The sequence below is a fragment of the Arvicola amphibius genome, chromosome 2 (assembly GCF_903992535.2).
Source record: "Arvicola amphibius chromosome 2, mArvAmp1.2, whole genome shotgun sequence".
NCBI lineage: Eukaryota > Metazoa > Chordata > Mammalia > Rodentia > Cricetidae > Arvicola > Arvicola amphibius.
This window is the reverse complement of record NC_052048.2, coordinates 192,375,211-192,402,869: the sequence shown is the minus strand read 5'-3', so window position 1 is coordinate 192,402,869 and position 27,659 is coordinate 192,375,211. Positions and strand designations below refer to the sequence as shown.

Genomic DNA, 27,659 nt, shown 5'->3' with positions numbered 1-27,659 from the left:
CCTTGTCGTGGGTCATGTAAATTACTTAATGGGAAAATAAGAAGAAAAGAAATGTCAAAACTAATTATAGTATATTCAAAGTATCAAGATTAATTTCATTTCATGAAACATTGCATCAACAGATATTGTATATGAAATAAGATGTTTTCTTACTATGCTCTAACCCAAACCATTTGGAACAGATGAATCATTGGGTCCATATAGCCTAGAGCTCTGACCATGAAAGATAAAATGAAAAGATTCCCTATAGGGAACAGATGTTGCCCCAAAGGCTTGGTTAGCAGACCCCTCATTCTTATTATTTGTTCCTAAAATCAGAGCATCAACATGCATCTACATGTCAGTAAATACTATGTTCATTTTATAAAAGAAATACAGTGGAAAGATTTTCTAAAATTGACTTTGAAACTTAGAAAATATTTCCATGGAAAGATAACTCAGCCTGAAAATTTGAGGTCACTCAGAGTTTGCTTAAATTAACACACTGAGTGTTTTGCCAAGAGCTACAATGAACAAAGGGAGTCATCAGGACTTGGAGGAAAAGGTGCTAGGCGAATGGGAGCCGTATAGATTATTATCCTCTTTGTTATAAGAGTTACTTTAAATCAATACTATATGACTCTGTTGTAAAGGACAGAACAAAGGGAGTATGAATCAACTGGATATCTTCACCCTGACCATGGACTGTATTATTAACTAAAATCAAAAAATAGTTACAATCATTCAACAACAATATATGAGAAACTGTGAATTGATCTCTCAGTGCCTTGTTCTGTATGTGTCCAACAAAATGCTATTGGTAGGGATTTTTCTATTATAGATTTATTGTATTTAAAAAATGTTTGCAAGCAAAGGTATTTTGAAAATGAAGCACAAAGAAAATTGATATTCTTCAATTCTCCCGTTGGTAATGGCAGAAGTATTGTGGTATATGTGAGTACCTTTGTTAAACCAAACAGCAGGACTTTGGGTTCCTTTCTCAGGATTCCTGCATACAGTAAGTGATTTGTATACTTGATTGAAATTTGGTAAGATGCTGATGAAATTGTATTCTGTGAAACTGATCTGAAAAAACAAGATTCAACATTTTAAGTTTTAAAATTATTTTTTTCTAGATTTTTAAATATATGTGTTTATATGTAATGCTTTCTTCTATGTAAATTTGTATGTGAGAGTTTACATTCATGTATATATATATATATATATATATATATATATATATATATATAGAGAGAGAGAGAGAGAGAGAGAGAGAGAGAGAGTCCATAGGTCAATGTCAGGTGTCATCCTTAATTATTCTCTATCTCATATTTTGAGAAAAATACCTGCCGCTGTACCAGAAGTTTGCCAATTGGCTACATTGGTGAGCCAGCCAGTCCTAAGGATCCCCTTCTTCTGTCTTCCCCTTCTTCTATCATTAAGGGCATAGCCGCCATCAAACCTAGCTTTTGTATGAGTACTTGGAACCTAATCTCAGTTCTTCATGCTTTCATGGCAGAAATTTTACCATTAGCTGGATGCAATGTGTTTTTAATGGCAATCTTTCTGTTTAGAGGCACTCAGTTTTCTAAAATGTGTGTAATTGCAATATGGCCTTCATTCTTAGTACGTGTGGAGGGAAGGTACATGTTTGAATCATTCCATGGAACTAAGAGTTAGGCTTTAATATACTTAGATATCATATCAGTTTCTTTCAAGTTACACAATTTTTTGTCTAAATTGGCAAATATTCTAAAGTCCATTTTTCTCTCTTTAAGAAAAACTTTTAAGGTTAATTGGCTGAATTTAGTTTTTGTTCTGCGGATGGATATTTTTTACACACTGTTTTGGTTTGATTCTTTTGTTGACTTTTTGTTTTCTAATATTGCTTAAGTTATATAACATCTTGGAGACTCAAGTTAGACCAAATCAAACGAGTAAGTTTAGCAATTGCTGTGTTGAAGATACTATTACTTCAAACACAATTATTTGGTTACATGGAACATGTGAGAAAGTTAGTTTGCTTAGATAATGCCATGAGGGAGGACTGCATGCTAACACTTTTATGTGTTTAGCTATTAGAAAAGAACCTTTAATCCTCACGGTAGATTGCTTTTCAACTGTATAAATCATTTATGTATATTTGTTTTATCTTATTCTGGGTCTCTTGATAAATTCTGTTTACTCTGAATCTCCCCAGCTGAGCTTACCAGAAGAAAAATTGATTTAAAAATTTGGTTTATTAGTCATTTTAACTGACCATGCAGGATAATTTAAAAATTCAGAATATAGGCAGAGGTGTCCTGCCATTTCAATAATCCACAAACAACCCTTCAGAATAGTAATCCAGTGGTGTACACAGAGTTTGACTTTACAGATGCACTGAGCGTATTGTATAAGGAGATAGGCTCTATCTTAGAGCATCTGTCTAAGAGCTAGTTCATGGAGTAAGTCCTGTACTAGAGAACCATTCCTGGAACAGCTCTTCCAGAAGATATCAAGCTCAAGATACAGGAAGACTATGTATGGCTTCAATACTCCAGGAGTTGGAAGCCTAGGGCAAAGATGAAGAAATGAGATGAACAATGTAATTCTGTGTGTGGGTGTCCTGGTGTCTACAAAAATACTTAGAGCAATAATATCCTACTTCAAAATGCAGCAGACGTTGAACACCTGGTTTATCTGTCATGACTTCCTTTCTTTGTAATTGACACATCTGTACTAAATGCTCAGTCAATGCTGCTTTCTTGCCCCCAACCTGTATCTGCATTGTTATTTGCAAGTTAAACATTGCTGTTTTCTCTGTGCCCTGAATGCAATATGACCAACCACTTCATGCTTCTGCAGCCATCATAGAATGTACCCTCAAATCATTAGCACAGACAAGTCTTCTATCTCTGTTATTTTTGCCTGGCATTTTGTACACTACAGTAACATGTAACTAATATTCTTATTTCAAGGAACAACTAGGGAAACTTGGTTAAAAATGTATCACTCTTCCAACTTGCACCTAGGTTTTTTCGTTAATAACATCTCACTTTTCAGTGTCCTCTTTCCTAATACCATATCAATCTAAGAAAATGCCATAACTGTTAAGCTTTATTTTATGACACTATAACAATGCTCATTTAAAACATTGCAAAATGCAGTCATGCCCACCTTCACTCAGTTGACATATATACTTAGCTATTCTGTTTTGTATTTATCTCTTGTTTACTTTTTCTTAACCAACAAATGTCTACGAGTGACACTTTGGATTGAGGCAGTTAACCATCATTTTAAACTGACAATTATATTAATATAATCTTGTAACTAGTAGTAAAAGCTATTTGAACTATTTTGAGGTCAAAATATACCAAGCACTGTCTTGTCATTACAAACATTATTTACTTTTACATTTAAAATATGCATGCTGAGGTATGACTATTTCTCTACTAAATATGATGTAGTATCTAGAAGGATTAGAAGATTCACAAGGTACAATTCAAAGTCAACCAACTTTCTTTCTTGCCCGTACCCTAGACTCGGTATTTCTCTTAAGCAGAGTATAGTGCAATTAAGGAAGATGGAAAGTATTGTGAGCCTGTAGTGGCAATAAAACAAATATCAAAACGAAAGGAGAAAGTGAAGAGGAGGAGGAACAAGAGGAGGAGGAGGAGGAAGAAAAGAGAGAGAGAGAGAGAGAGAGAGAGAGAGAGAGAGAGAGAGAGAGAGAGAGAGAGAGAGAGAGAGAGAGAAGGCGAACAGCATCCACTTTGGCTTTTAGAAACAGATGTCAATCAGATTCCACTGACCTGAGGAGATGTCGATTTGGCTTGTCTTGCTTTGTGTGGTGTTGATGTGGACGCTCACTTTGCTCTCCACAAGGTCAATCTCCACGTTGCCTAAGTTATCTGCAAAGTGACTGAAGAGCAGGAGACCACTGGGGTTCCAAGTCCTGAACTGGAAACTGACTGAGAACAGGTCCTGATTCAGTCTGCCAGGCACCTCTAGATAGCTTGTAGCATTGAAGAAGACTGGTACTGTGTAGGGTTCCACACAAGAGAAACTCAGATTCCCCTATAAGAAAACAAACATCTATGTGAGGCTACTGAATAAGAGATGGCTCTACCAATATTCAAGGAGTAATGGAGCCTGTACCAAACTTAAAGGCTAGCATCTCAGCTTGATTTTGTCAGTGCATGGATTTTGATGGAACTTTCTGTAGTGTTAGACCCAATGTGCAATAGCTTAACTTCTAGTTCAGAGTGTAGCAAGCAACACCTTTCAAACGACTGACAGCTTAGTAGCATGCTGTGATGGGGAGACCACATGATGTCTTCTTCTTTCATTTTCTAATCATATTTTAAGGACGTTGATGATATTTTTACCTCTATCTCACACATATATATGCATATATTATATAATGTAATATATATATGCACCAGGAGGGTGTGGGTGTGAGAAGGCAGGGAGTCTTCAGGAATTTGAGCAAATTTCACTGAAATAACAGCTACTAATGTCTTTGAGCAAATTCTTTATAAAAACATTAACTTTGTAGGGATGGTAACAAAATGTTATACTTCATGATTTTTCCTAATGTTTTCGGTCTGTGTGCAGATTTTGTTACAAAAATTATTCTGTGGTTGTCTACAAACAATTTACTAAAATATTCTTGTAGATGCTTTATACTTCGTAAAATATTTTGGCTATGCAAAGATTTTTCTAGTTTCAGCATGCTTTGTAGTTAGAGTTGCTTTAGTAATGAACCCCCCTGGTTGGTGCTCTGTAGTCTGAGCACTACACATCTCAGGACTAACACTGAACTAGAATTTTATTTTTTAAAATGCAAATAATGGAAATGTTATTCTGATGCCTTGCTTTCTACATTTCCCCCAAAGTCTCAATTTTTCAGAACAGTGAAATGATCCCTGTGACATTATATCCAAAGCTTATAAGCTTAAAAAGTGTGTGTTTGTGTGTGAGTGTGTGCTTGTGTGTGTGTGTGTGTGCAGTGTATGCGTGAGAGCACTTAATATATGGACTGTGTGTGCTTCTGGGAGTGAATAGTATGAGTGATATATGTTTGTGTGTATTTGTATACAAACATAGTGTGTGGTACATGAGCATATAATATAGTGTTTTGTACATAGAATATGGAGTATGTGTGCTTTTATGTATAGTAATTGCTATGTTAGTGCATGTGCTTGTATGCATATATTATGTGCGTGTCTTTATGTATTATTGTATGTGGCATATGTGTGTATGTGACTAGTACATAGTATATTGTGTTACTATGTGATCTATGTGTGTGCATGACATGTGGGGTATGTATATGCTTGTGTAAATATTGTGCATATTGGCCAGCAGATATATATTATATATGATATATATGTTTAGTGGTTTGAATAAGAATGGCCCCCAGAGGGTCATATATTTGAATGAGATAATCACCAGAGAGTGTGACTGTTGGAAAGGATTAGAAAAATTGGGAGGTGTGGCCTTGTCTGAGGAAGAGTGTTACTGAGTGTGGGCTTTGAGGTGCCAATAGCCCATGTTAGGCTCAGTCTCTCTCTCTTTTCTTCTGCCTGCAGATCAAAGATGTAGCTCTCAGGTAATGTTTCAGCACCATGCTCCCACCGAGTTCCCCACAGTGATAGCTGACTAGCCTCTGAAACTGTAAGCGGAGCTACAGGGATGCCAGCTGCTGAATCATTTTCATTATTTTACATTCTTCAGAAATCTGAAACCAGTCCCCACAGGATGCAGAAGAAATTCAGCATGAGCATTTGTGACCCACTCTTTGGTTGCCCCCCAAAACAAAAGTTATCTTATTTCCATTATTTAACTATTCCTCTAATACTTCTCTTATATAACCTTAATATTCTTTGACAATTCCATGTATGTATAGAATTCATTCTGGTTACCCCCATCACTCTCTCTAATCTCCTTCCACCCCTGTCAGTCTGTCCTTCTTTTTTTTTTTTTTTTTTTCTTTTAAAACACTGCCTGGCCCATAGTTTCAGCCTCTTATTGGCTAATTCTTACATCTTCCTTTAACCCATATTTATTAATCTGGGTAGCACCACGAGGTGTGGCTTACCAGGAGAGATCTTAACCTGTGTCCATCTCAGAGAGGAGAAGCATGGAGACTCACCACGCGACTGCCTGAAGCGTCTCCCCAACTCTACTTCCTTGTTCCCACAATTCTGTTCTGTCTACTCCACCTACCTAATTTTCTGTTCTTAAAGGGCCAAGGCAGTTTTCTTTATTAATTAACCAATGAAAGAAACATAGACAGATAACTCTCCTCCATCATTTCCCCTTTTTCTGTTTAAACAAAAAAGAAAGGCTTCAACTTTAACATAGCAAAATTACATATAACAAAACAGTTATCAAGCAAGTCCTTCTTTTTATGAGTCTTTGGTGGACAGTTCAAAAGCACTGGGCACAAAGGGTACCTGACTCAGATTCAATGTGTATTCTGAGTATGTCAAATATCTACTCATTTTTGGCCTATATCTATTTTACAATGTGGAACTGAACCCAATCAGGGTGAAACAGGCTAGATGTTTGTTGTTATTCAATGCCACAAAAAAAAAACCAAAACAAAAGTTCATGTGAATTTTAAAATGGATCAATATTTTGGGCTCTTACCACATTTGATGGCTCTAATTTCTTCCTTCGGGCGAGATCAGTGATGTTGACGCCATTGTAGTTAACGCTTTCCATGCAACCCTTAAAATTCTTCCGATTATTGGAACTCGGCTTTCCAGAGAAAGGTATGCCTCCAAACGTTATCTTTGAGAAAATTTAAATGTAAATGTTTATACCTTCTTACAATAAGCTATGTAAAGTTGTAAATACAATCAATGTCAGGCACCTTTATCTCAGTCAAAAAAAAAAAGGAAGCATTATATCTTGCCTACAAAATCTTTTGCTCATTATATTATGTTGTTACTGAAATGCATAATGGAATCATTAATTCCAATAATTAGATTATCACTTGACCAATAAAATAGCAAGCTTCCCTTGCAGTTTTTAAACACCAAAGGCATTTTATGAATTGCCTTGAGAGCATCTTAAAAAGATTTTATCTAGCAACTTTATTTTATCAAGGAATATTAAAACTATATATTCATATTTATCATTCAAAGGCATGTTTCCAATAAATGCCTCTAGTAATCTCAAGACAACCATCACTAATATAATAAACTGATAAAAATGTAACCTAAAGCAAGGAATACTGTATTTATTCTCTGTGGGCTTTGTGAAGTCTAATGGCTGCTCGAGTCAAAGGTTCATTAGAATTATTTCATGTATAGAAAACAGCTGAAAAGTACCATTTGTGTATGGATTAGGGACTTTGTCGGGAACAGTGGTTGTAAGTTGGGTTGTCAAGTTTTACCCATTTTATAAATCTTGCAGACCTTCAGGATAAGACCAATCCTTCTTAATGTTCTCCTTTGGGTATTACTATTACAGAGGATATGTTCCCCCTATGCACATCTCATCCCTGTCCTCCTTTGGGTATTTCTGTTACAGTGGATATGTTTTTTTTTCCCCTATGTACTTCTCACCAGTTTCAAGTTCTGTAGACGTAATACTGATGATGCAAAATTACACTTAATCACTACTGTTTGGAGTATTCACTACTGATAGTGAATTAGTAAGTAAACATAATGTATAATTTTAGGTATGCTTCTTTTATGTATGTAGTTATACAGTTTCTGTGAAGCAGACTTTTCCTTTACAGAGTCATCATTTTCAATTTTCCCATACAGTTTATAATTTGAATGCCATTGTTGAGGCCCTTTCAAGAGTGAGGGCTTTATATTTGATATAAGGCAAGGATGTGCAACATTCTAGGAGGCTCCTGAGGAAATTATGTTCCATTATTTGGTGCTATGACATTTATAATGCTTAATTAGTTTTAGAGAAAAAGACAAATTAATGGTGTTTTACGAAACAATGTTTTTAAGAAGGCCTCACTTAAAATAAAATTAAGTATTATTAATCATGTTCAGCTGAATATACATCACTTGCAATGAGTTCATACAGGAGAGAAGTTAAGAATAAATTAAAACACAGAATAAAATAAAGAATCCACAAAAGGAAAAATATAATAAAACTGATAGAAATAATTGAGAAAATATTTGAAAGCCACAGGAACGCTGACCTTGCTAGGTACTGTGAACGTGATCCCAACATTGATGGCAGTAGCTACAATGCTAAAATGGAATGCTATGTAGTGGTGTCCAGTTTGTTTGCCAATTATTTTTAGGGAAGTCATAGTGATCCATCCCAAGTTTTCTTTTAAAAAAATTATTAGTAATGTTATTGCATGAATGTGTATGTGTGTGTATATATCTGCATGCCATGACACATACGCAGAGGTCAGAGGACAACTTGGGAATTAGGTTCTCTCCTTCCATCACGTGGGTCCCAGGGTTGAACTCTTTTCCTCAGACTTGGCAGGAAGAGCCTTTCCCAAGCTCTCTCACTGGCTCACAAAATCTGACGCTGGTAGCATCACATTTTGAAATCATCTTTATACTTGTTTCACATTACAGATTAGTTCCTCTGTGCACGTGGTTTCTTTCATAGAGGTTTCGTCTTTCCCCTGGGAGGGTGATTCAAATGCACCCGAAGTTTCTTCTGCTTTCAGTAACTAGGGATGTGTGTTCGTGGGCAATACTGCTCTGAAGCACCACAGGTAAGGGCTGGTGGGTGCTTGGCAGGGAAGTGGGATCTAGCCCAGTGTCATTATGGAAGCAATTACATATTAGTTTGCCATTTACCTTTCCTTGTCATATCGTATAGTTAATTAAACAATGTTGGACCACCACATTTTTTAGGTATCCTAAAATTATGGTGATAAAACGCTTTTTCAACTGTCAGATTAAAAATCCTATTTGGGAGTTTCTTTCTTTGGTTTCCGTGAGAATACTACCACTTTTAACCCTTATTAGCCAGTTAATTGGGTATGAAGTCCTTAAACAGTATAGCAGATGCTGGCAGACACGTCTAGTGTACTTTCTCTACATCCTTTTTAGGATGGAGTAATGATTCTCTCCAGTTAGCTTTATCATCCTCAAGTCAACATATACAGCATTTACCAACCACTGTGGGTATAGTTTGCTCTTACAGTATTTCATTGGTAGGATGTATGTCATCCTGAGATCATAAAAGGGGAAGGAAGAGTTTTAAACCTATCTTTCTGCCTGCTGGTCATGATAACCATAGGAATGCAAATGTCCTTCTTGGAGTAATTTACCACCAGGTTAAAAAAATGCAAGAGAAAAGTATATTGCACACTGGAATAGCATTTAAATTAGAGCTAATTGCATAAGGAGATGGGATCCCTTCATGTGAAAGGATAAACATGCATCTGTTATGCAAGCATATGTACAAATATGTTTCCATGTATACATATGTATGTTTATATAAATCTTAACTATGGATACACATACACACATATGTATTGTTTTATCATATGACCTTAGGAGAAATATGATCTTATTTTCTTATTATATTATGGGAATATGAATTACTCATATCACACAACCAGTAAGGGTCAGAAATATATTCAAACTCAGGCTTCCAGCTCTGCTTGAGGGTATATGGTTGATTTTATCTGTGACTATAGTTTGTTGATAAGTTTAAAAAGAATATTAAGAGTCACTTCCTTTATCCCATGCAGAGATGTATTGCACAAAATTATGGCATCTCATTCAAAGTACTATAAGTGGCATTTAAATGAAGAACAGATCGAGTCAAATATTGGATTCCTGCCTTGTCCTTCAGTTTCCTTGATTTGGAGGAAAACAAAACATATATTCTTTCCATCTCAGGCTACTATGTGGTTAGCAGAATGACTGCTGACAGTGATTTCCCCACTTCATGGTGTAATAACACCACAGAGAAGAGCAGAAGGGGGGGGATTTTTGAGTCACTTTCACACACAATAGCCATGTCAACATTGAACCTTGTCAAAGGTACAAAGCAGTGGATCCCATCTCTTTGCTAATATACATTGTTGCAAGTGGAGGCAGGTGTATTCTGTCTACACCCACTCAGTGCAATGGAACCCCCAGCATGAAATTCACGGTGATGAAGCCTTCACACTATGACAGTTAAAAGAATCAGACCAGTGTGCCCTTCCTAGTCCACTCACCCAGAGCTTCTGAGAGCTTTAAACACACCCCTGCTAAGCCTCAGTCCACTCTGCAAGAACTGAAGTCAAGGAGTTTGAGGGGAGCAGAAGACACTCTTTGTGAACATGAGAACAGCTCTTTTATCCTTTACACTAGAGTTCAGTTCTTCAATATGAACTTTACAAAATGTGTGTTATGTTAGGTTTGGAGTTAATTTTACCATCCTGTGTGGTAGGAATCTACTTTCTCTGTTGATACAGCAAAGAGATATGGGCAACAGTTCTGATACTGACTCTTACTTAATAGGCCCCATTCTTCTTTAAATAACACATAAAGTATCTTTACTACGTAGTATAAAATACAAAAGTAGACACAACCAATTTCGCTATGACCCGTGACAATAGCTGCTGTTCCCAAAAAGAAGGGTACTAGACACTAGCTTATTAATGAGAAATAATAATTCAATTCTTATTATTTTTCAGTAAATTTATGTTTCCCCCTAGTACCTCTTCTGATAACTCTGTTACACTCATTCCAGTCAATAGCTGAGACTCCCAAATATGAGACTGTGTTATACACAGAACAATTTGAGACACTGTGAAATTCTAGAACTGTTGACCTCATGTAGATTGTGTTGCGTGTGCATGAATATGCACAGATTTCATCAGAAACTCAATAGGGTCTGTGACCCCAAATCTCTAATTATGGTTTTTGAAAATTGGAATTATGTTTGCCCATGGCTAATGCTTCAAGATGTCTCCCTATTCTGTGATACTTCAAAGTTTATTAATGGAAGATGAATAATTCATCTGCAAGTTCTCTAACACACTAGAGCAGTAAGTCACAAGAGATGCAGTATCAACTTGCAGGAGATTCAAATTTCTTGGACTTTCATATTCTTTCACTATTAAAAGAATTATTTTAGTTTTGAGATTATAATATAATTATATCACTTTGCCCTTCTCTCTGCTCCCTCCAAATCCTCTTATCTGTCCCACATACTTTCTTTCAGATTCACAGCTTCTATTAATAATCATTTGTTGATGGATATTTAGGCTAAAATTTATATTTCTTTATTAATATGTCTCCATTGACAAAGAATATAGTTTACAGCTAACAATTTAGGTTCTTTTTACCAATAATTTTATGATAGGCATATTTTGTATAATTAAATTTTTAAATGAAGTTGGAGGGTAATACACACACAATGTGCACATAAATTTCTGCTGCCTCAAATGTAGATTTCAAGGAACGTAAAGATTCATAGCAACCTCAGAGCTTGCCCCAATGTATACTAAATCTTTAAAGGAATCACAATTCTTAGTATCTCTTGGAAACTATGGAGAACACTGCCTGTGGGGCTGGACAATCCAATATTTGGTCTTGCCCTGTTTGGTCTCATGACATCCTGTTGAGATGAGGTTTAGAGTAAGATGATATACAGTATGGAAGTTGACCAGAAAAATAATGCCAGCATCAAATTAGAACCCAAATTTGAAAAAGTATTCAAGTATCCTAATTTTGTTCATTATCACAGTATTTAAGGAAATTTGCAAATAAATATCAAATTATTAGGACATACATTTTAAGTAATTTGAACCACCTAGGCTGAGAATACTTTGGAAGATTATTAAAACTCTACTAGTTCCATGAGCTAGGAAACTTTGGAAGCCTTTAGCTGAGTGACGTGCCATGAGGGTGAAACTGGGAGAAGCAGGGGAAGGGGAAGCCATAATAAGGATATATGATGTGAGAAAAAAAAGAAATTTTTAATAAAAGGGGAAATTATTCAATTAAATATATATTATATATAATGTGCACTACAATTACACATATAATTTGTTAAGTAAAGTAGATTTAAAGATATTTGCTTTCTATAGAGAAGGAAGGGGAAAGGGCTTGAGCAGATGTGTAATTAATAGTAAAATGATAGAATATGCATTCTCTCCATCACAATTGCACATCCTCAAGCTTACCTCATAGTCTAAGTCCAGATAGTCAAACTCTCCATTGGTGCGGAAATGCTGCATGCTCCTGTCCAATGTCAGGTTAATGCTCCGTCCCTGGCGCTCAATGAGCACAGAGTGCCAGTGGTGATCATCAAGCAGGCTTCCTGATGTCACAGATGTGTGGCCATAGATGGGGCCAAGCTGGTTGCTTCCTGAGTAATGGGAGAAAAAGAGAAGTAAGGTATTTTCTACATGGCCCACCCTGAAAAGGGGCTTATCTTCCTTTTCCAATGTGAAGCCAATGCACAGCTCTGTCTATTGAAGCTGGTATAGGAAAATCAGGATTTTTGCAGAAGATATAAATAAAAGCTACTAAAAGTAAGGAAATGCTCGTTTTTTAAGAAGAAAATGCAAATGTTTTTGTACGGTGTTATGAATTCTGCTAAGTTTTGGTAGGTGGATATATCATGGGCTCAGATGCCAGAAGTGCTGTCATATTAGCTTGATATTCAGATGGGAACAAGCTGGTCATTGCTCTGAGTCTGGTTGCTGACATACAAAATGTGGAGACTAATCCTTGTTTCTCCATGGATAGTGATGAAATCAAAAATATCTGGGTGATGATGATGATGATGATGATGATGATGATGATGTGTGTGTGTGTGTGTGTGTGTGTGTATCTGTGTCTGTGTGTCTCTGTGTATGTATGTGTGAGTGTTCTTTTATATGGTATGGAGGCCAGAAGACAAGAGGAGAAATAAAAGAGGAATAAGTCTAAGTAGCAAGGCTCTCCTGGGTTTTATTATTGGAAACACACACACACACAAAGTGTCAGAGAAGCAGGATGGTCACCTGCTGTTGACCGATAGCACTATAGAGTGGCGGTAGGTGTTTGAGTAGATATATTTCTACTCCTGTCATAAATCCCAGCCAGCTAATAAAACTTTGGAAGAGAACTACTTTCCAGTGAAATGGTAATGAACTCTTTTTGGTGAGGTCATAGAGCGAACAACGTGTTTCACAAAGGTAATGTCACTTCTCTATAAACCACAGTCGATTTTCAAAGGTTACTCTACGTGTTGCATTAGAGAAAAGTAAGAGAAAATGGCTCTGAAAAAAATAAATATCTTGGGCTGGAAAAAGAGTTCAGTGGGCCAAGGCACTTGCTGTCCAACTGACCCCCTACACTGTGATATGCATGCGCTTCCCTCCTCGTGCACATGTGAAATAAATTTTTAAAATTATAATAAAAAATGTCTTTAGACACACATCAACTATGGTATGTATGTACACTCAGGTTCACATAGAGGTATTTACACATGCTTTTATTTGTCTCCGATTCCCTACACTGAACCTTCCCCTTCCATCCTACAGGGTCATGTGTTACAAAGAGTTTCAAGCCCCTGCAGCCTCAAAACAAATGGCTGTTCATGATTACAGATAAAGAACATTATGAAGAATACACAAGGAAAATGAAATGCAAATTATTTTCTCCACTAAAAATAGTGCCATCTATCTCGTTCTAGATGTTTTTCCATATACAACTAGTTAATTATTCACATGTATGCTGATACATATTCAGGTATATACATATTTAATGTGAAACCTTTGATATAGTAGTTATGCTTCTTGAGGAGGCTGGATGGTCTAGCTGTTTCTCACTGTGCTGCAAAGCTGCCGCCTCACTGGATAAAAGAGCACATCCACTGTAGCTCACTGTAAAATTAAGATGGAATCATCCTTCACCTGACTCCGGACATCACATTACCACACTTCCAGTCTTTTCCACTGACAAGATTTTCATGTCTTTTGACCTACATCCAGGAATGGATACAAGTGAGGTGAACTACTACATTGAGACTTACAATACCATTTTTATCCTGAAACATAGAATTACCATCACCACATTTTACCGTAGAAGATCTCACAGACTCTGCCTGCTCGCACTTAGCACCTGTGCAAACACCTACTTTAAGAGGTTATAAGACAGTCATCCACTGGGTTCATTTTACACGTGTGTTTTAGCTATACATTTATTGCTGTCATTATTTCTGTAGAATTCTTATTACAATAGACAAACCTATGGACTATACGTTGCCTTTGCAGATTTCTATCTAGAACCTAGAACAATGAACCAAGCAAAAGAAAGAGGTGTTACTGCCTCGGACAGTCTGTGACTCTGAATGCCATTGCCAATGCTGTGAACATTTTCTTCAGCAATATGTGAGTCTCAGTTTTGTGACCAGCAAGCCAGCCGGCACAGATTCTGTCTTTTTAAAAGTAGTGGGGAAAAGATCACACAAGATAACAAACCTTTCATTTACCTCCTTCACCCACCAATATCTCATTTCTTTGTTTTTCTTTTTCTACAACTTTTATTATTTCTTAAGTACCAAGACTCTGAGAGTGTTTCTTCAATCCTAAGAGAGTGATCAAATGGTAGCCTCCACATTAACAAAGTCTTTGTTAACCAGTCTGTCTCTATGCCAGTTGATATCAAAGGTGAGCTACATAGCACTGGTTACTTCTCTTTCTTTCTTTGGCTTCTGAGGAAATACACACTCTGCTTCTCCACTCTTCATTTACTGCTTAGTTCCCCCATAGTGCATTCTCCTCTGATAATGCTGTAATTGACCCAATATAAACACTTTTTGTTTATATGACAGGCAACTCAAATGTACTGTCTTCCAACCTAAGCCCTGTAATTCCCTGCCCTCTTTTGATTTTCTATTTCTGAAAATGTCACTAACTGTTCATTTAGTGCCTGAGCCTAAATCTTAGTTATTTTTTCTTTTGTTTTTTTTTTCTTTCTGGATTTTTATCTTTCTTTCTTTCTTTCTTTCTTTCTTTCTTTCTTTCTTTCTTTCTTTCTTTCTTTTTGCTTCATACACAGTTCATCATGGGTCATGCTGAATTTACCACTAACATAATTTCTCAGACACATTTCTTTTTATGTCCCCTGATAATTTTCCATGGATGTCAGCACCATCCCTCTCCAGCAATAAAGACGTCTTTCCTGACTCTGTTCTGACTTAGGCAGTCCTTCTCCTGTGAGAATATCAGTGCACCTACAAGTGAGCATCATACATCTGCTCATTTCTAACATCCAGAACATGAAGCATCCTACAGAACCAGAACTGTCTCTATCCCCTGTACTTCTTCTCTTGTTTTCAGAATTTCACACATGTATCCATTACAGTTTGCTTTTTGTTCCATAAGCAGGCAAGCTCTTCATTTGCAGTGACCTCTCCTCATGCAGTCTTCTCTCTCTTGTTGTTTTTATGTTTTCCCCATTACTTAGATCTTTTTTTTTTTTTTTTTTTTTGGCTTTGCTAAATTTTTTTTTGGTTTACTTTCTTATATTTAAAAATTTCCATCTCCTCCCCTCTTCCTCCCCCTTCCCTCCCCTCCCCTCCACCCATACCTCCCCTCCCTCCCTCTTCAGGCCAAGGAGCCATCGGGGTTCCCTACTCTATGTTAAGACCAAGGTCCTCCCAACTCCCCCCAGGTTCAGGAACGTGATCAACCAAGCTGAGACGGCTCCCACAGAGCCTGTCCATGCAGAAGAGTCAAAGCTCAGCGCCTTTGTCCTTGGCTTCTCAGTCAGCCTCCACCATCGGACACATTCAGCGAGTCTTGTTTGGTCTCATGTTCCATCAGTCCCATTCCAACTGGAGTTGGTGATCTCCCGTTAGTTCTGTCCCACCGTCTCCATGGGTGAACGCACCCCTCACGGTCCTGACTTTCTTTCTCATGTTCTCTCTCCTTCTGCTCCTCATCAGGACCTTGGGAGCTCAGTCCAGTGCTCCAATGTGGGGCTCAGTCATTTTCTTCATCTATCGCCAGGTGGAGGTTCTCACTCAGAATAGTGTTTTCTATCCATCCATTTGCATGCAAAATTCAAGATGCCATTATTTTTTACCGCTGAGTAGTATTCTAACATGTAACTTTGAGATATCATCTTACACCTGTCAGATTGGCTAAAATACAAAACACCAATGATAACCTTTGCTGGAGAGGTTGTGGGGTAAGGGGTACACTCATCCATTGCTGGTGGGAATGCACACTTGTGCAACCACTTTGGAAAGCAGTGTGGTGGTTTCTCAGAAAATTCGGGATCAACCTACCCCAGGACCCAGCAATTCCACTATTGGGAATCTACCCAAGAGATGCCCAATCATACTACAAAAGCATTTGCTCAACTATGTTCACAGCAACATTATTTGTAATAGCCAGATCCTGGAAACAACCTAGATGCCCTTCAGTGGAAGAATGGATGAAGAAACTGTGGAACATTACTTAGATCTTATCTTGAATATTGTGGCTTTTTTTTTCCTAAGAGAGGGTTTTCCCTCATACATTCTAACATTGGTCCTATGGCTTCTTAAGGTGGCATTTAAACCTGAACTCAGTATAATATATACTTACTAAGCTGATTTCCTATCACTCATAATTCGAGGTCATTTATTTTTATTTCTCTGGAGTATTTCACAAACATAATGAGACACTCTCTTTCTGTTCTCTGTTGCATGATACCAGCTACTATAACATTGAACAGAGTATAAGTGTTTCAACCATTATGTTATTAAATGGGAAATATTATGGGTTGAATCTAAAGTGTTCCCCAAAGAATTGATGGCTAAAGCCTTGGTACCAGCTGATGAGGTTTAGCAATATGATTAAATGGTGATTGCCTTAAAGTCGTGGATGGATCAGTTGACCCACTATTGAAATAATGACTTGAGAGTGATATTGAGTGGTTACAGGCAGTACCGGGTAGATCTAGGTTCCAAGAAATAAGTCACAGAAAGTGGACCACTGAGGCATCTGTCTTGTTTCTAATCTCCTCTACTCTGTTTCTTGGCCTCCATGAGCACATTTGTTTCACCATCCCCTTCTTCCTTAGCGTTATACCTCACCAAAAGCCCAGAGCTATGGCTTGAGACATCTGGAACATGAACCAATAAAATCTTTCCTCTTTTTTATTAGTTTTTATTGAACTCAACATTTTTTTTTCTGCTCCTCTCCCTGACTCTCCTCTCCCCTTTAACCCTCTACTAAGAATCTTTCCTTTTTAAAGTTTTTTTTTCAGGTATATTGTCACAGGGATAAAAAGGTGACTAAAAGAAATAGGTATACAAATGAATACTCTGCCACCATAGATGAAAATTAATTGACAATATAACACAAGATCTTAGAATTATGATGTAAAGGAATATGTATCATTTAATATGCTTTGAATTTTTTTATTTTATATGTATTAGTGCTGTGCCTACATGCATGTATGTGCACTATGTACATGTCTAGTGCCAAGGAAGATCAAAAGATGTCATATGATTAGTCAAGTTCCAGGGTGACACTTGTGAACTAACATGTGTGTCTGGGAATTGAAACTGAGTCCCCTGTAAGAGCAGCAGGTGCTCTCAATTTCTGAGTCATCTCCCCAGTCCCGTCTTTATTGAAGAGCAGAAGGAGGGAGAATTTGAGAAAGGAAGTCAGGACCACTGAGTCAGTGTGCTTGAGCTAATGGGAGCTCGCCAAATCCAGCTGGACTGGGAATGAACAAGCATGGGATCAAACTGGATCCTTTGAATGTGACTGACAATTTGGGGCAGACTGAGGGGCCAATGATAATGGCACTGGGATTTGTCTCCACTGCATGCACTGTTTTTTGGGGGGATCCTATTCTCTTTGGATGCATACCTTCCTAAGCCTGAATGTAGGGGGGAGGGCCTTGGACTTTCCACAGGGCAGGGTGCCTTACCCTCTCTTAGGACTGGAGGGGCGTGGGGGGAGGCTATTTGGGGGAGCAGGAGGGAAGTGGGAGAAAGGGAGTAAGTGGGAATTTTGAATGGTATTAATTATAAAGTAATAAAAAATACACAACAAATGAAAAAATAAACATTTTAAATATGGGGAAAATAATAGGGAATGACAACAAACCTAGGTTTAAACTGAGGACCAGCTTGGCTTTTTTCAGTTCCAATGTAATGTAATCCCCTTGCTGCCCTTCACCATGCAAGAGTACTCCTTCACTTTCCGAGGTCTTGAATTTCAAAGCAATAACATCTTTGAGTGTTTTCATCTTCTTGTTTCTGAAGCGGTACGGTAACACAACATGGCCATCAAAGTTGATAACATCAGCCCCTGAGAGGAGAGAGAGAGAAATCCCTCATTAGTCTGGTAGCTTTAGATGAAGATTCACTTCCAGCTGGTGCCTGCTCAGGAAAGTGGGAGTTGAGTGTTTCCTTAAAAATATAGATCATAGTGCTTTTTCTTCCTTTCTTTTAAGTCATCATGTGTCCTGAAGTGGATTGGCTGGAGAGTTTTGATAAGAATGATCATAACCATATCTATCAATATAGAATTTTATTTCAATGGTTATATCAACAATAAAAACTCAGTGAATATGAATATGATTGAAATTCCACTTGGAAATGTATAGTTTATGGAAAAGGATCAAAAGAAAATTAATTGATCTTTAGATAGTTTCATACAAGATGTTTTGATGATATTCACCTCACCTCCCAATTCCTTCAGGTCCAACCCGTTCCTTACCTATATGACTTTGTGTCTCTACTTTTTAAAAATTCATCAAGGTCAGCTAATTATACTTTAGGCACTCTTTTCCAATATGACCACTTTGGTAGCTTTGGATATCTGTCCCAGACTCCATATTGGCCCCTTGCTTTTGGAGTGGGGAAATCAGGCACTAATGATTTAGGATCCAATGACTGAGCTCAGATGTCTTGAGTTAGCATTTCTGAGCTGGACAAACAACTATCCAATCGTACTGTGGCTGCCTGGTGGAGCTCTAATTTGAATATAGGGGTCCCATTGACATTTTCAGAATTGAGTGAGGATGTAGATTGTGTTTTATGTTTGCTCCCTCATTGCCACTCCTTTCCACAGTCATTTAGTCACTTGTTCAGTGAGACAGGGATGTGTGTTATCCATGCCTGGGTGCTGGGTTTCCAGATGGTGGAATGACTCAAAGGAAAATTAGAAAAAATATACATCAAATATTTCTACAGCCATCAGGGGAGCTGCTATTTTTAGATATGTATTGTGATGATACTTTCAAAATCCTGAATCTGTTACCTTTTCATTTTGATATTTCAGAAAATTTAGTCAAACTGGATAGTTCTAGTAGCTGAAAGCACAGTTCTGGACAAAGTCAGCCTTGAGGCTACGAGAGTCCTTCCTAAAACACTCCCACGTGAAGACAATTGGGGAAAGAACAGGGAGTTGGAAGCTCACTAGAGAAATGGTTTCTTATTTTAGGTTCTGATTTTCTAGCATGTGCTTAGTTCCAGTACTATGGGGAGCAGTTTGTCTTGGGGTAAGTAGAGTGAGCCGTTTGACCAGCTATGTCCCCAACGTGGTGTCAGAAGAGGTGAGGGCTGCTCTTACCATCCAGCCCTTTTTGAGTACCACCTGTAAAGCATTTGTTCTCTACAGAGTGAACAGCAGCAACTGTTTTTAACATTATCTAAGGCTAAAGGTAAGATTTCCATAAAGTCGTCAATAGTTTGTTTTCACATGCTTTAAAAGCATGGAGGTGATGATCTCAAATCTATCCCTTTAAATCAAAGTTGAAACAATGCTGTTTTTAAAAGTTGGCAGAAGAGCTTAGGAGATGCTTCAGTTAGTAAAGTGCTAGTTATGCAAACACCTGGAAAGCCAGGGGTGGGGGGGCGAGCTTGTAATGTCAGCGCAGGCTGGGTAAAGACAGGAGAAGGCCCAAAGCTTACTCTTCAGCCAATCTTGCAGAATCTATAAACTGCAGTTTCACTAACATCCTGTCTCCAAAACCTAAGGATGAGACAGGAAAATTCAGGGCTTTGGCTTCTGACTTTCACAGGCACAAATACACACACGCACATATATCAGAATGCCAACACAATTCATATCACAAACAAATACATTCTTAAAGGCATATTCATGAGCTGAAAGCTTCAAGAGGCAAACTTAACCATGTGCTCTGTCTGAGTTTTGTATATTAAGCGTTTTTGTCCATAAAGAGCCCTTTATAATCATTAGACTCCTGCTCTCACCAACCGCATCACAGGGTTTATATTAATACAGAGGGTGGGGGAACAATCATTAAGTCTTGGCTCCTGTTCACACTGTAAAGCCAATCATCATCCTTAATCATCTTAATCATCTATCCTGTCATAGCTGATCTAAAGTGGCAACCTCTTCATCATCCATGATGAGAGATAAAGGCAGGAAAAACAGCACTCAATATTCTATTCAGATCTCAGGTTGTATTTATAAGTCCACAGTTGCTAGAAATTTCTTTTTTTTTTCTTGAAAAGTGGATAAATGTAAAACCTGAGAAGGGAGTCAGTTATGACCTCTGGAGAGTAATTTTCCCCCAACTTCCTATCAGTGGCAATTGAATAATAGAGCCATCGTAGTTTTATATGTTTTCTATATATATATTAATTGTGACATATAATGCTTTTCATTCAGATCTCAGAAAGCAAATGTCCCTTCAGCCTAGATAAAAGCAAGAAATCTCTACTTTTATATATTTATATAAGTAGAACTCTGTATGCAGTGCCAGAAACAGATTTGTTCCTGCCTCACACTTAGAACAATGGGAAGGTGTGACAGAGAAAATGGGTGTGGTTTATTGCCTCTAGACAGTACTATAATATTGATGAAAATCATGAAGAGAAGTTATTCACGCTGCCCACTCTCATTTTACCCATGATAAATCCTTAGTGGTGGGCTGAAAAACTGATAAAATGATCTTCAAGCCAGACCTCCTACATTACAAAGTCAAATCTGTTCCTCTATGAATAGCTTAAATTCTTTTGAAATATCCACATACTCTCTTGTGACGGTGAGTGGAGAGCTAGTTTGGAAATGATAAAACTCCCTGAAACGATCTGTGTATTATAATTTATACTCCAACACCTATCATAGTCCTTTAAAAATAGTTTGGGATATTGTATAATAATGCAAATAACACCCACCACAGATTAGTTCTATTTCCTATGAAAAATAAATTTAAATTTCACTTGAAGTCTAATAATATGTTGTGCTTATTTTAGGACAAGCTAATTTTTTCTATGATTTTGATTACTTATCACTCCCTAAAATTAAGAATTCTTTGCAGCGATTAAATATGTGTGGTTGAACTGTTTAAGCAATCTGAACAACAATAATGGCTATTCAAAAGTGAATGCCAAATCATAGTGTTTCCACAATTTTGCTTCTAACAATAACTCAGGGAGCTGGGAGTGTGCCCAACTCATCAAATCCTTGTGCAATGAGGCCGTTCTTGTTTTGTTAATTGGGCTGAGGCTTTTTAGTCTCTGAATTTGTATAAGATGTTCTGGAGAATTTTTATCATGTAAGCATTGGAATATTATTTTAAAATACCATGGATATATTTCTACCAAAAACATCACTATTTCAAAATTTCTTGACACATTTTAAAAGTGGAATGTAAATCCTGTAAATCTTTTTTACAGGTAATGTTAATGATCAGTAAGTTTGTTCAAATGTTAAATTTTTATACTTATCTGACATGATATACATTTATCCAGTTTAAGTGTGGCATAATCTATACATTGTATATATACATGAGTGTAATCTATGTATTAAACTTTAATATAGTATAAAATGATATAGGTTGTTGCATGTACTCTAGAATATACAGCATTATATAAAATCTATAAATATTATACACTATTTATATGTATTAATATATAATGATATTTGTGTGTGAAAAATTATATATATAATCATATTAGAATTCATAGTAAATAAATACCAAGTCACTTCAAACATCTGAAATAAATTTCTAAACTAAGATTTAAAAATATTAGATGTAATTTCACTAGAATATCAACTTTTGCATAAAGACACATCCCTATATTTTTTCAAATCATGTGTCAATATTTATAAATGTTGATTTACTTCATGAAATAATATGAAGGACATTTTCATTCTCACTACCCTTTCATATTTATTCCTCATGTATGTGTAGGTGTGAAAGTCCACTTGGTTTGTGTGTGGGTTTGTGTGTGTGTGGTGTATGCACATAGAAGTGTGTAGATGTGTGTGCTTGTTTACATGCAGAAACTAGAGGAGCACACTGGGTGCTCTTCTCTTTAACTCTTGGCTTTGTTTCCTTGAGACAGGGCATCTCGCTGACCTTGGAGTTAAGCTAGCAAACAGCAAACTTCTGGAATCGGGTCTTTCTTTCTAACTTATCTCATAAGAACTTTGGGGGTAGAAAATCATTGCCAGTCAATGTTCAAGAGAGATTTGTTGAATATCTGGCATGTTGTCATTTACATTTTAGTAAACTAGTATCATAAGAACTTTTTCCAATAGCCATACTGATGAATTTCTTGCATATCACCATAGAACCTCCACCTGGTGATAGATGAAGAAAATGACTGAGCCCCACATTGGAGCACCGGACTGAGCTCCCAAGGTCCTGATGAGGAGCAGAAGGAGGGAGAACATGAGAAAGAAAGTCAGGACTGTGAGGGGTGCGATCACCCATGGAGATGGTGGGACAGAACTAACGGAAGATCACCAACTCCAGTTGGAATGGGACTGATGGATCATGCGACCAAACCCGTCTCTCTGAATGTGGCCAACAGCGGGGGCTGACTGAGAAGCCAAGGACAATGGCACTGGGCTCTGATTCTTCTGCATGGACGGGCTCTGTGGGAGCCTTCTCAGCTTGGTCGATCACCTTCCTGGACCTGGGGGGAGTTGGGAGGACCTTGGTCTTAACATAGAGTAGGGAACCCCGATGGCTCCTTGGCCCGGAGAGGGAGGGAGGGAGGGTAGGGAGGGAGGGGAGGGGAGGGAAGGGGGAGGAGAAGGGGAGGAGAAGGAAATTTTTAAATATAAAACAATAAACCATAAAAAAAAGAAATGGCCTTGAGTGAGTGCCCCTGCCACTGCTCCAGGACCCACTGATGTTTCATTCCAGCCTCCTTGGCCTTTCATATGGTCTCGATACAAGTCTCCTCGTGATCCTCCAGACCTTCAGCATCAGATGGGATTGCTGAGGCTTCCAGCATATTGGATTGAGTGGCTACCTGGTTGTTTTCTCTCAAAAAAAATAGCCATTACTGGATTAGCCAGCTTCCTATAGTATAGCCCAATTTCTATACTCTGTTTCCCTAAACAATCATGAACAATGAAGTAGTTTTCATCCTTCTATTCTTAGTGTTGGGTTCATGAATAATTTTGTAGAGCCGGGCTAGTGGAAGTCAGTCCCTTCAGTTTCTGCTCATCTGGAACAAACTTTATTTCTTCTAATATTTAGAAGAAAAAAATGATATTAATATTTTTTTAGGTGGTAAGTTTGGATTTATTTGCTTTTCTTTCTTTTTTTTTAAAGTACTGTAAACATATTTTCCAGTTTCTCTTGGCTTATAAATTTGTTTTTCATGAGTGATGGTACAAATCTAATAAGCCATTAGTTGTGAGGCTTGATATTTTTCTCTTTCTGCTTTCAAGATTTTCTCATGATCCTCTATTTTTTGACAGTTTCACTCCACAGTGCTTTGGTGAATTGTGTGTTTCGGCTATGCTCGCTGAGGTTCTTCCAGTTGCATCTGCATATCAATGTCTATTTGAAATTTTGAAAAAATTTAAGCCTTTATTTAACTTTATTTTTTATTTTTTTATCAAAAATTTCCACCTCCTCCCCTCCTCCCACTTCCCTCCCCTGCATCCTGTATTCCCAACCACTGTCTCTTACTCAGAGCACGTTCCTCATTGTGTATTAAATTAAGATGCTAAACCAACTGAGAATCTGGTTGAGATCATGGGAGTATCAATGAGAATGAACATGTTGTCTTCATCTGGTCACACTTCAGCTGTTGTCCAAGTTTTAGAAAAGACTTACCCACTGGAAAGTTTGTCTATATAAGACAGTGATGTCCTAATAACCCATTGGACCTTGCCAAACTTGATGTCATAATTCTTTAGGTTGTGCTGAAACTATATTGCTAAGGTGTCATTTCCTCTGGGGATATTACATTCTAAGTCAAAGACTTTGTATTATTACACTCTGCATTCTTAGCTTTATAAACTCTTTTTACACTGATATAACTAGAATGTGTCTTTGAAATATCAAGTCAAAATGGGAAATGAGCTATGTTCCTGCATCCCTACAAACCCATACAAAATACAGTGAAATTAATTTTCTAAGATAGAAACAAATATCATGTAAGGAATGTGTGTTTGTGGGTTTCTATATAATTAGTTTAACATGAATTATAGTATTATACTCATATGGTATTTGTTTATAAGTCAAAGGCTTAGACATTTAACTTCTACATGAGTTTTATTGTAACACATTTTTCTTTTAATTGAATGTATTAAAGAGAAACTTATTTGTTGAAAGATTAGAGTTGGCAAGCTTATCAAGATAATCTTTCAACATGGTTATTAAGTTAGTAAGACATTCCTTTAACACAGTTATTTTGGACTAAACTGAGATTAAATATTTATTGACATTCAGAGGGAAGATGGATTGGTTCCTGTATTTATTTTATTTTTATTGAATTACTACATGAAAATCTATTAATGTGCAGTGACTTATGAGTACTTCCTGATGTGGTTGGCTCATTGAAAACAGAGTAGACATAGGAAAAATGTTAGTAAATTTTGAAATCACATTACCAAAATTTTATTATTCAATATCAAACACAAAAAGGAAACTAAATGTGCCCTCTGCTTCCAGGAATGGTCATTTGCATGTGTGTACATCATTACAAATACCACCTGCACTTTCTCTCCCACCGTTAGCAGCTCACAGGACACCTGGAAATCAGAAAATCTTCTTTCCAAGTAGCTTATACTTCTCATAAACCTCATATTGCATAAATAATATGAATTTTCTGAAAATTTGCAAAAATTTCACTTGCAGAAAAATCCAGAAGGAAGCTATTTTTTTGTAAAACAAAAGAAAAATTATGGTTGTCTTCTCTGTGCTAACATTACTGTCCAATGAAAAGAATTCTGCAGTGATCTCATCTAATTCCCATTTCCTGGGAGATCCATATGGGGGCAAGGAAGGGCTGTAAAGGAGAGGGGATAGGAGATGAGAGCATGAAGGAATGGAATGGTTAAGGGGAAAGAGGGGCAGAATGGAAGAACAATGAAAGAGAGATCTTGATAGAGAGAGTCACTATAGGGTTAAGAAGAAACCTGGTGATAGGGAAATTCCCAAGAATCCACAAGGATGTCTCCAGCAAAGACTGCTAGTAATAGCGGAGAGGGAGCCTGAATTGGGCCTTCCAATGTAATAAGATTGGTGAATATTCCAACTACCATCATAGAATCTTCATCCAGCAACTGATGGAACCAGATGCAGAGATCCATAGCCAAGCACCATGCTGACCTCTGGGAATCCAATCAAAGAGAGGAAGGAGGGTATGTATGAGCAAGTCAGGTCAAGATCATGAAGGGGAAATCTACAGAGACAGCTGAACAAAGCTGTGGAAACTCAGGACCTCTAGACTGACAGCTGTGGAGCATCCATGGTACCAAACTAGGCCCTCTGAATGTGGGAGACAGTGGTGAATCATGTGAATTACCTGGCAGTAGAACCAGGATCTATCACTGGTGCATGACCTAGATTATCAGAGCCCATTCTCTATGGTGGGATGCTGTGTTCAACCTTAATGCAGAGGGGAGGGATTGGGCCTGTCCCAACTTAATGTGCCAGACTTTGTTGATTTCCCATGGGAGCCCTTACCAGTTGGGAGGAGTGGATGGGAAGAAGACTGTAGGGAGAAAGGAGGGAGAGGGGAAACTGTGAATGGAATGTAAAATGAAATTTAAAAAATAAAATTAAAGAAAATGAAAACCACAAAAAGAAATTCTACAGTGTTGACTATGCAAAAATCTACATTTCTGCCTTCAAAAAATTGTCTATATGGTAAGCTCCAATTAAAGGTTACAAAATGAATGTAAAAATAGGCATCAAGCAAATCCTCAGAGCCCCTTGTGATGCAAAGAATTCCTAGAATTCATTGGTTTAAAAACAAACAAACCAACAAACAAGCAAAAACCATCACTAGTTTCATTTAAAATATCACTCTCAAGATGACCATCTAAATCTTAGTGCTGTAGGAAGGAAGATAGGGTTCTGGAGAAATGGAACTAGGAGTCTTATTTGGAGGCACTATTATAGTATGTCATTAACATTGAGGAACACATCAATACTTCCTATTAGCAGAGGAGGAGAGGTGGGAACAAGGAGGTATGGATATCAGTGGCAGCCTCTCTAGACACTTCTTGTCATGTCTGTGGGTCACTTCCAATTCCCTGTCTTAATGATGTCTTGTCCTCCTTCTGGTGCTTTGACATTTTTGTCTGGCTGATCCTGAAAGACTATCCTTCCTTGAGTTAGATAAGTCTTAATGCACACAGCCCAAATGCAAAACAATCCTGGAAGATTTGCAATCCAGATGCCACTTTTATTGAAAGCACATGTTGTCAGCCACTATTCACCTTTCATTTATCTTGAGATCAGGTGTCTGACAACTAGGTACAGCTCCTGGTCTCTATATAAACACCATGTGACCAAACTTATGACTGCCTTGTAGGCCTTACCCTACAAGGAAAGGATAAGGAACTCTGTTATTCACAGCACACCCTGACAGGGGCTGGTTAATCACTGTAAACCCATTTCAACTGACCCAGTACTGAAGTTTACAGCCTTCTCTTGTGAAACAAGGAATAATAAACTGTCTTTAAGCGCTACATACCAATTCATAGAAGATTGACCTCACTCTAGTTCACATTTCTTCCTCAACAGTTAAAAAATTTTTAGAGAAAAATCTCATCATAATTTGTAGGAAAATGAGAGAAAGATGCAAATTTTGATCAAATAAAAAGAGAATCTTGGAGTTGAATAAACCTTAACTAAGGTCAAAAATTACTCTTCAAAGCACTAAATACAGGCCATTGAGATGGCTCTGGAGGTAAAGGGGCTTGGCTGGTACCAGGGATTCTCTTCCTAGAACCAACAAACAAGGAGACGAGAACTAACCTGCAATTTTGATCTAGGATTCCCCCACACATAAATTAATAATTATAAGTAATAATTAAATATTTTATTTCACTTAACTGTCTTAATTGTTGAACACAATTTTAGAGATGTGTCTTTTCTTCAGCTACCCCATATTCCTGTGCTCTATGCAAGCATGTTCTCAAATCCATAAGAAAGCAAACAATAGCAGTTGCACAAAGCTACCCCTTTAAAATTACAAGCCTGATGAAGTCCCCATAGGCATGCATTTTACCAACAACTCCCACAATTTTCATGAAACCAGTGTAATATATAAGAGTTAACTGGTGAATAACCTTGAGCTTCTTTATTCTGTTTTCTTGAAAAGTAAATGAGTTGATACTAACAATTTCCCCTTATCTGCAAGGGACTGAACATATGCTCAGTGTGTTGTGGACTTGTTTCCATGGTGTTGTATATCAGTACTACATTTATGTGTGGTCTGATTTCATATACCTTTGGGTGGAACTTACCTCAAGCATAAAATAGGACGAAGAAAGCTCATAATGTACACATGTTTTGAAATAA

The 27,659-nt window shown here is 37.4% G+C and overlaps 1 protein-coding gene across 1 annotated transcript in view; it reads right to left on the bottom strand.

The window, feature by feature from the left end:
• Cntnap2 (contactin associated protein 2) overlaps positions 1-27,659 on the bottom strand; it is a 1,482,107-nt gene that overhangs the window by 1,160,074 nt on the left and 294,374 nt on the right. Inside the window, exons 5-8 of the mRNA XM_042054579.1 lie at positions 18,008-18,211; positions 12,092-12,276; positions 6,616-6,759; positions 3,774-4,038 (exon numbers count right to left, since the gene is read on the bottom strand). Of these exons, the coding sequence (XP_041910513.1) occupies positions 3,774-4,038; positions 6,616-6,759; positions 12,092-12,276; positions 18,008-18,211 (798 nt within the window). The remainder of the gene's footprint in view (positions 1-3,773; positions 4,039-6,615; positions 6,760-12,091; positions 12,277-18,007; positions 18,212-27,659) is intronic.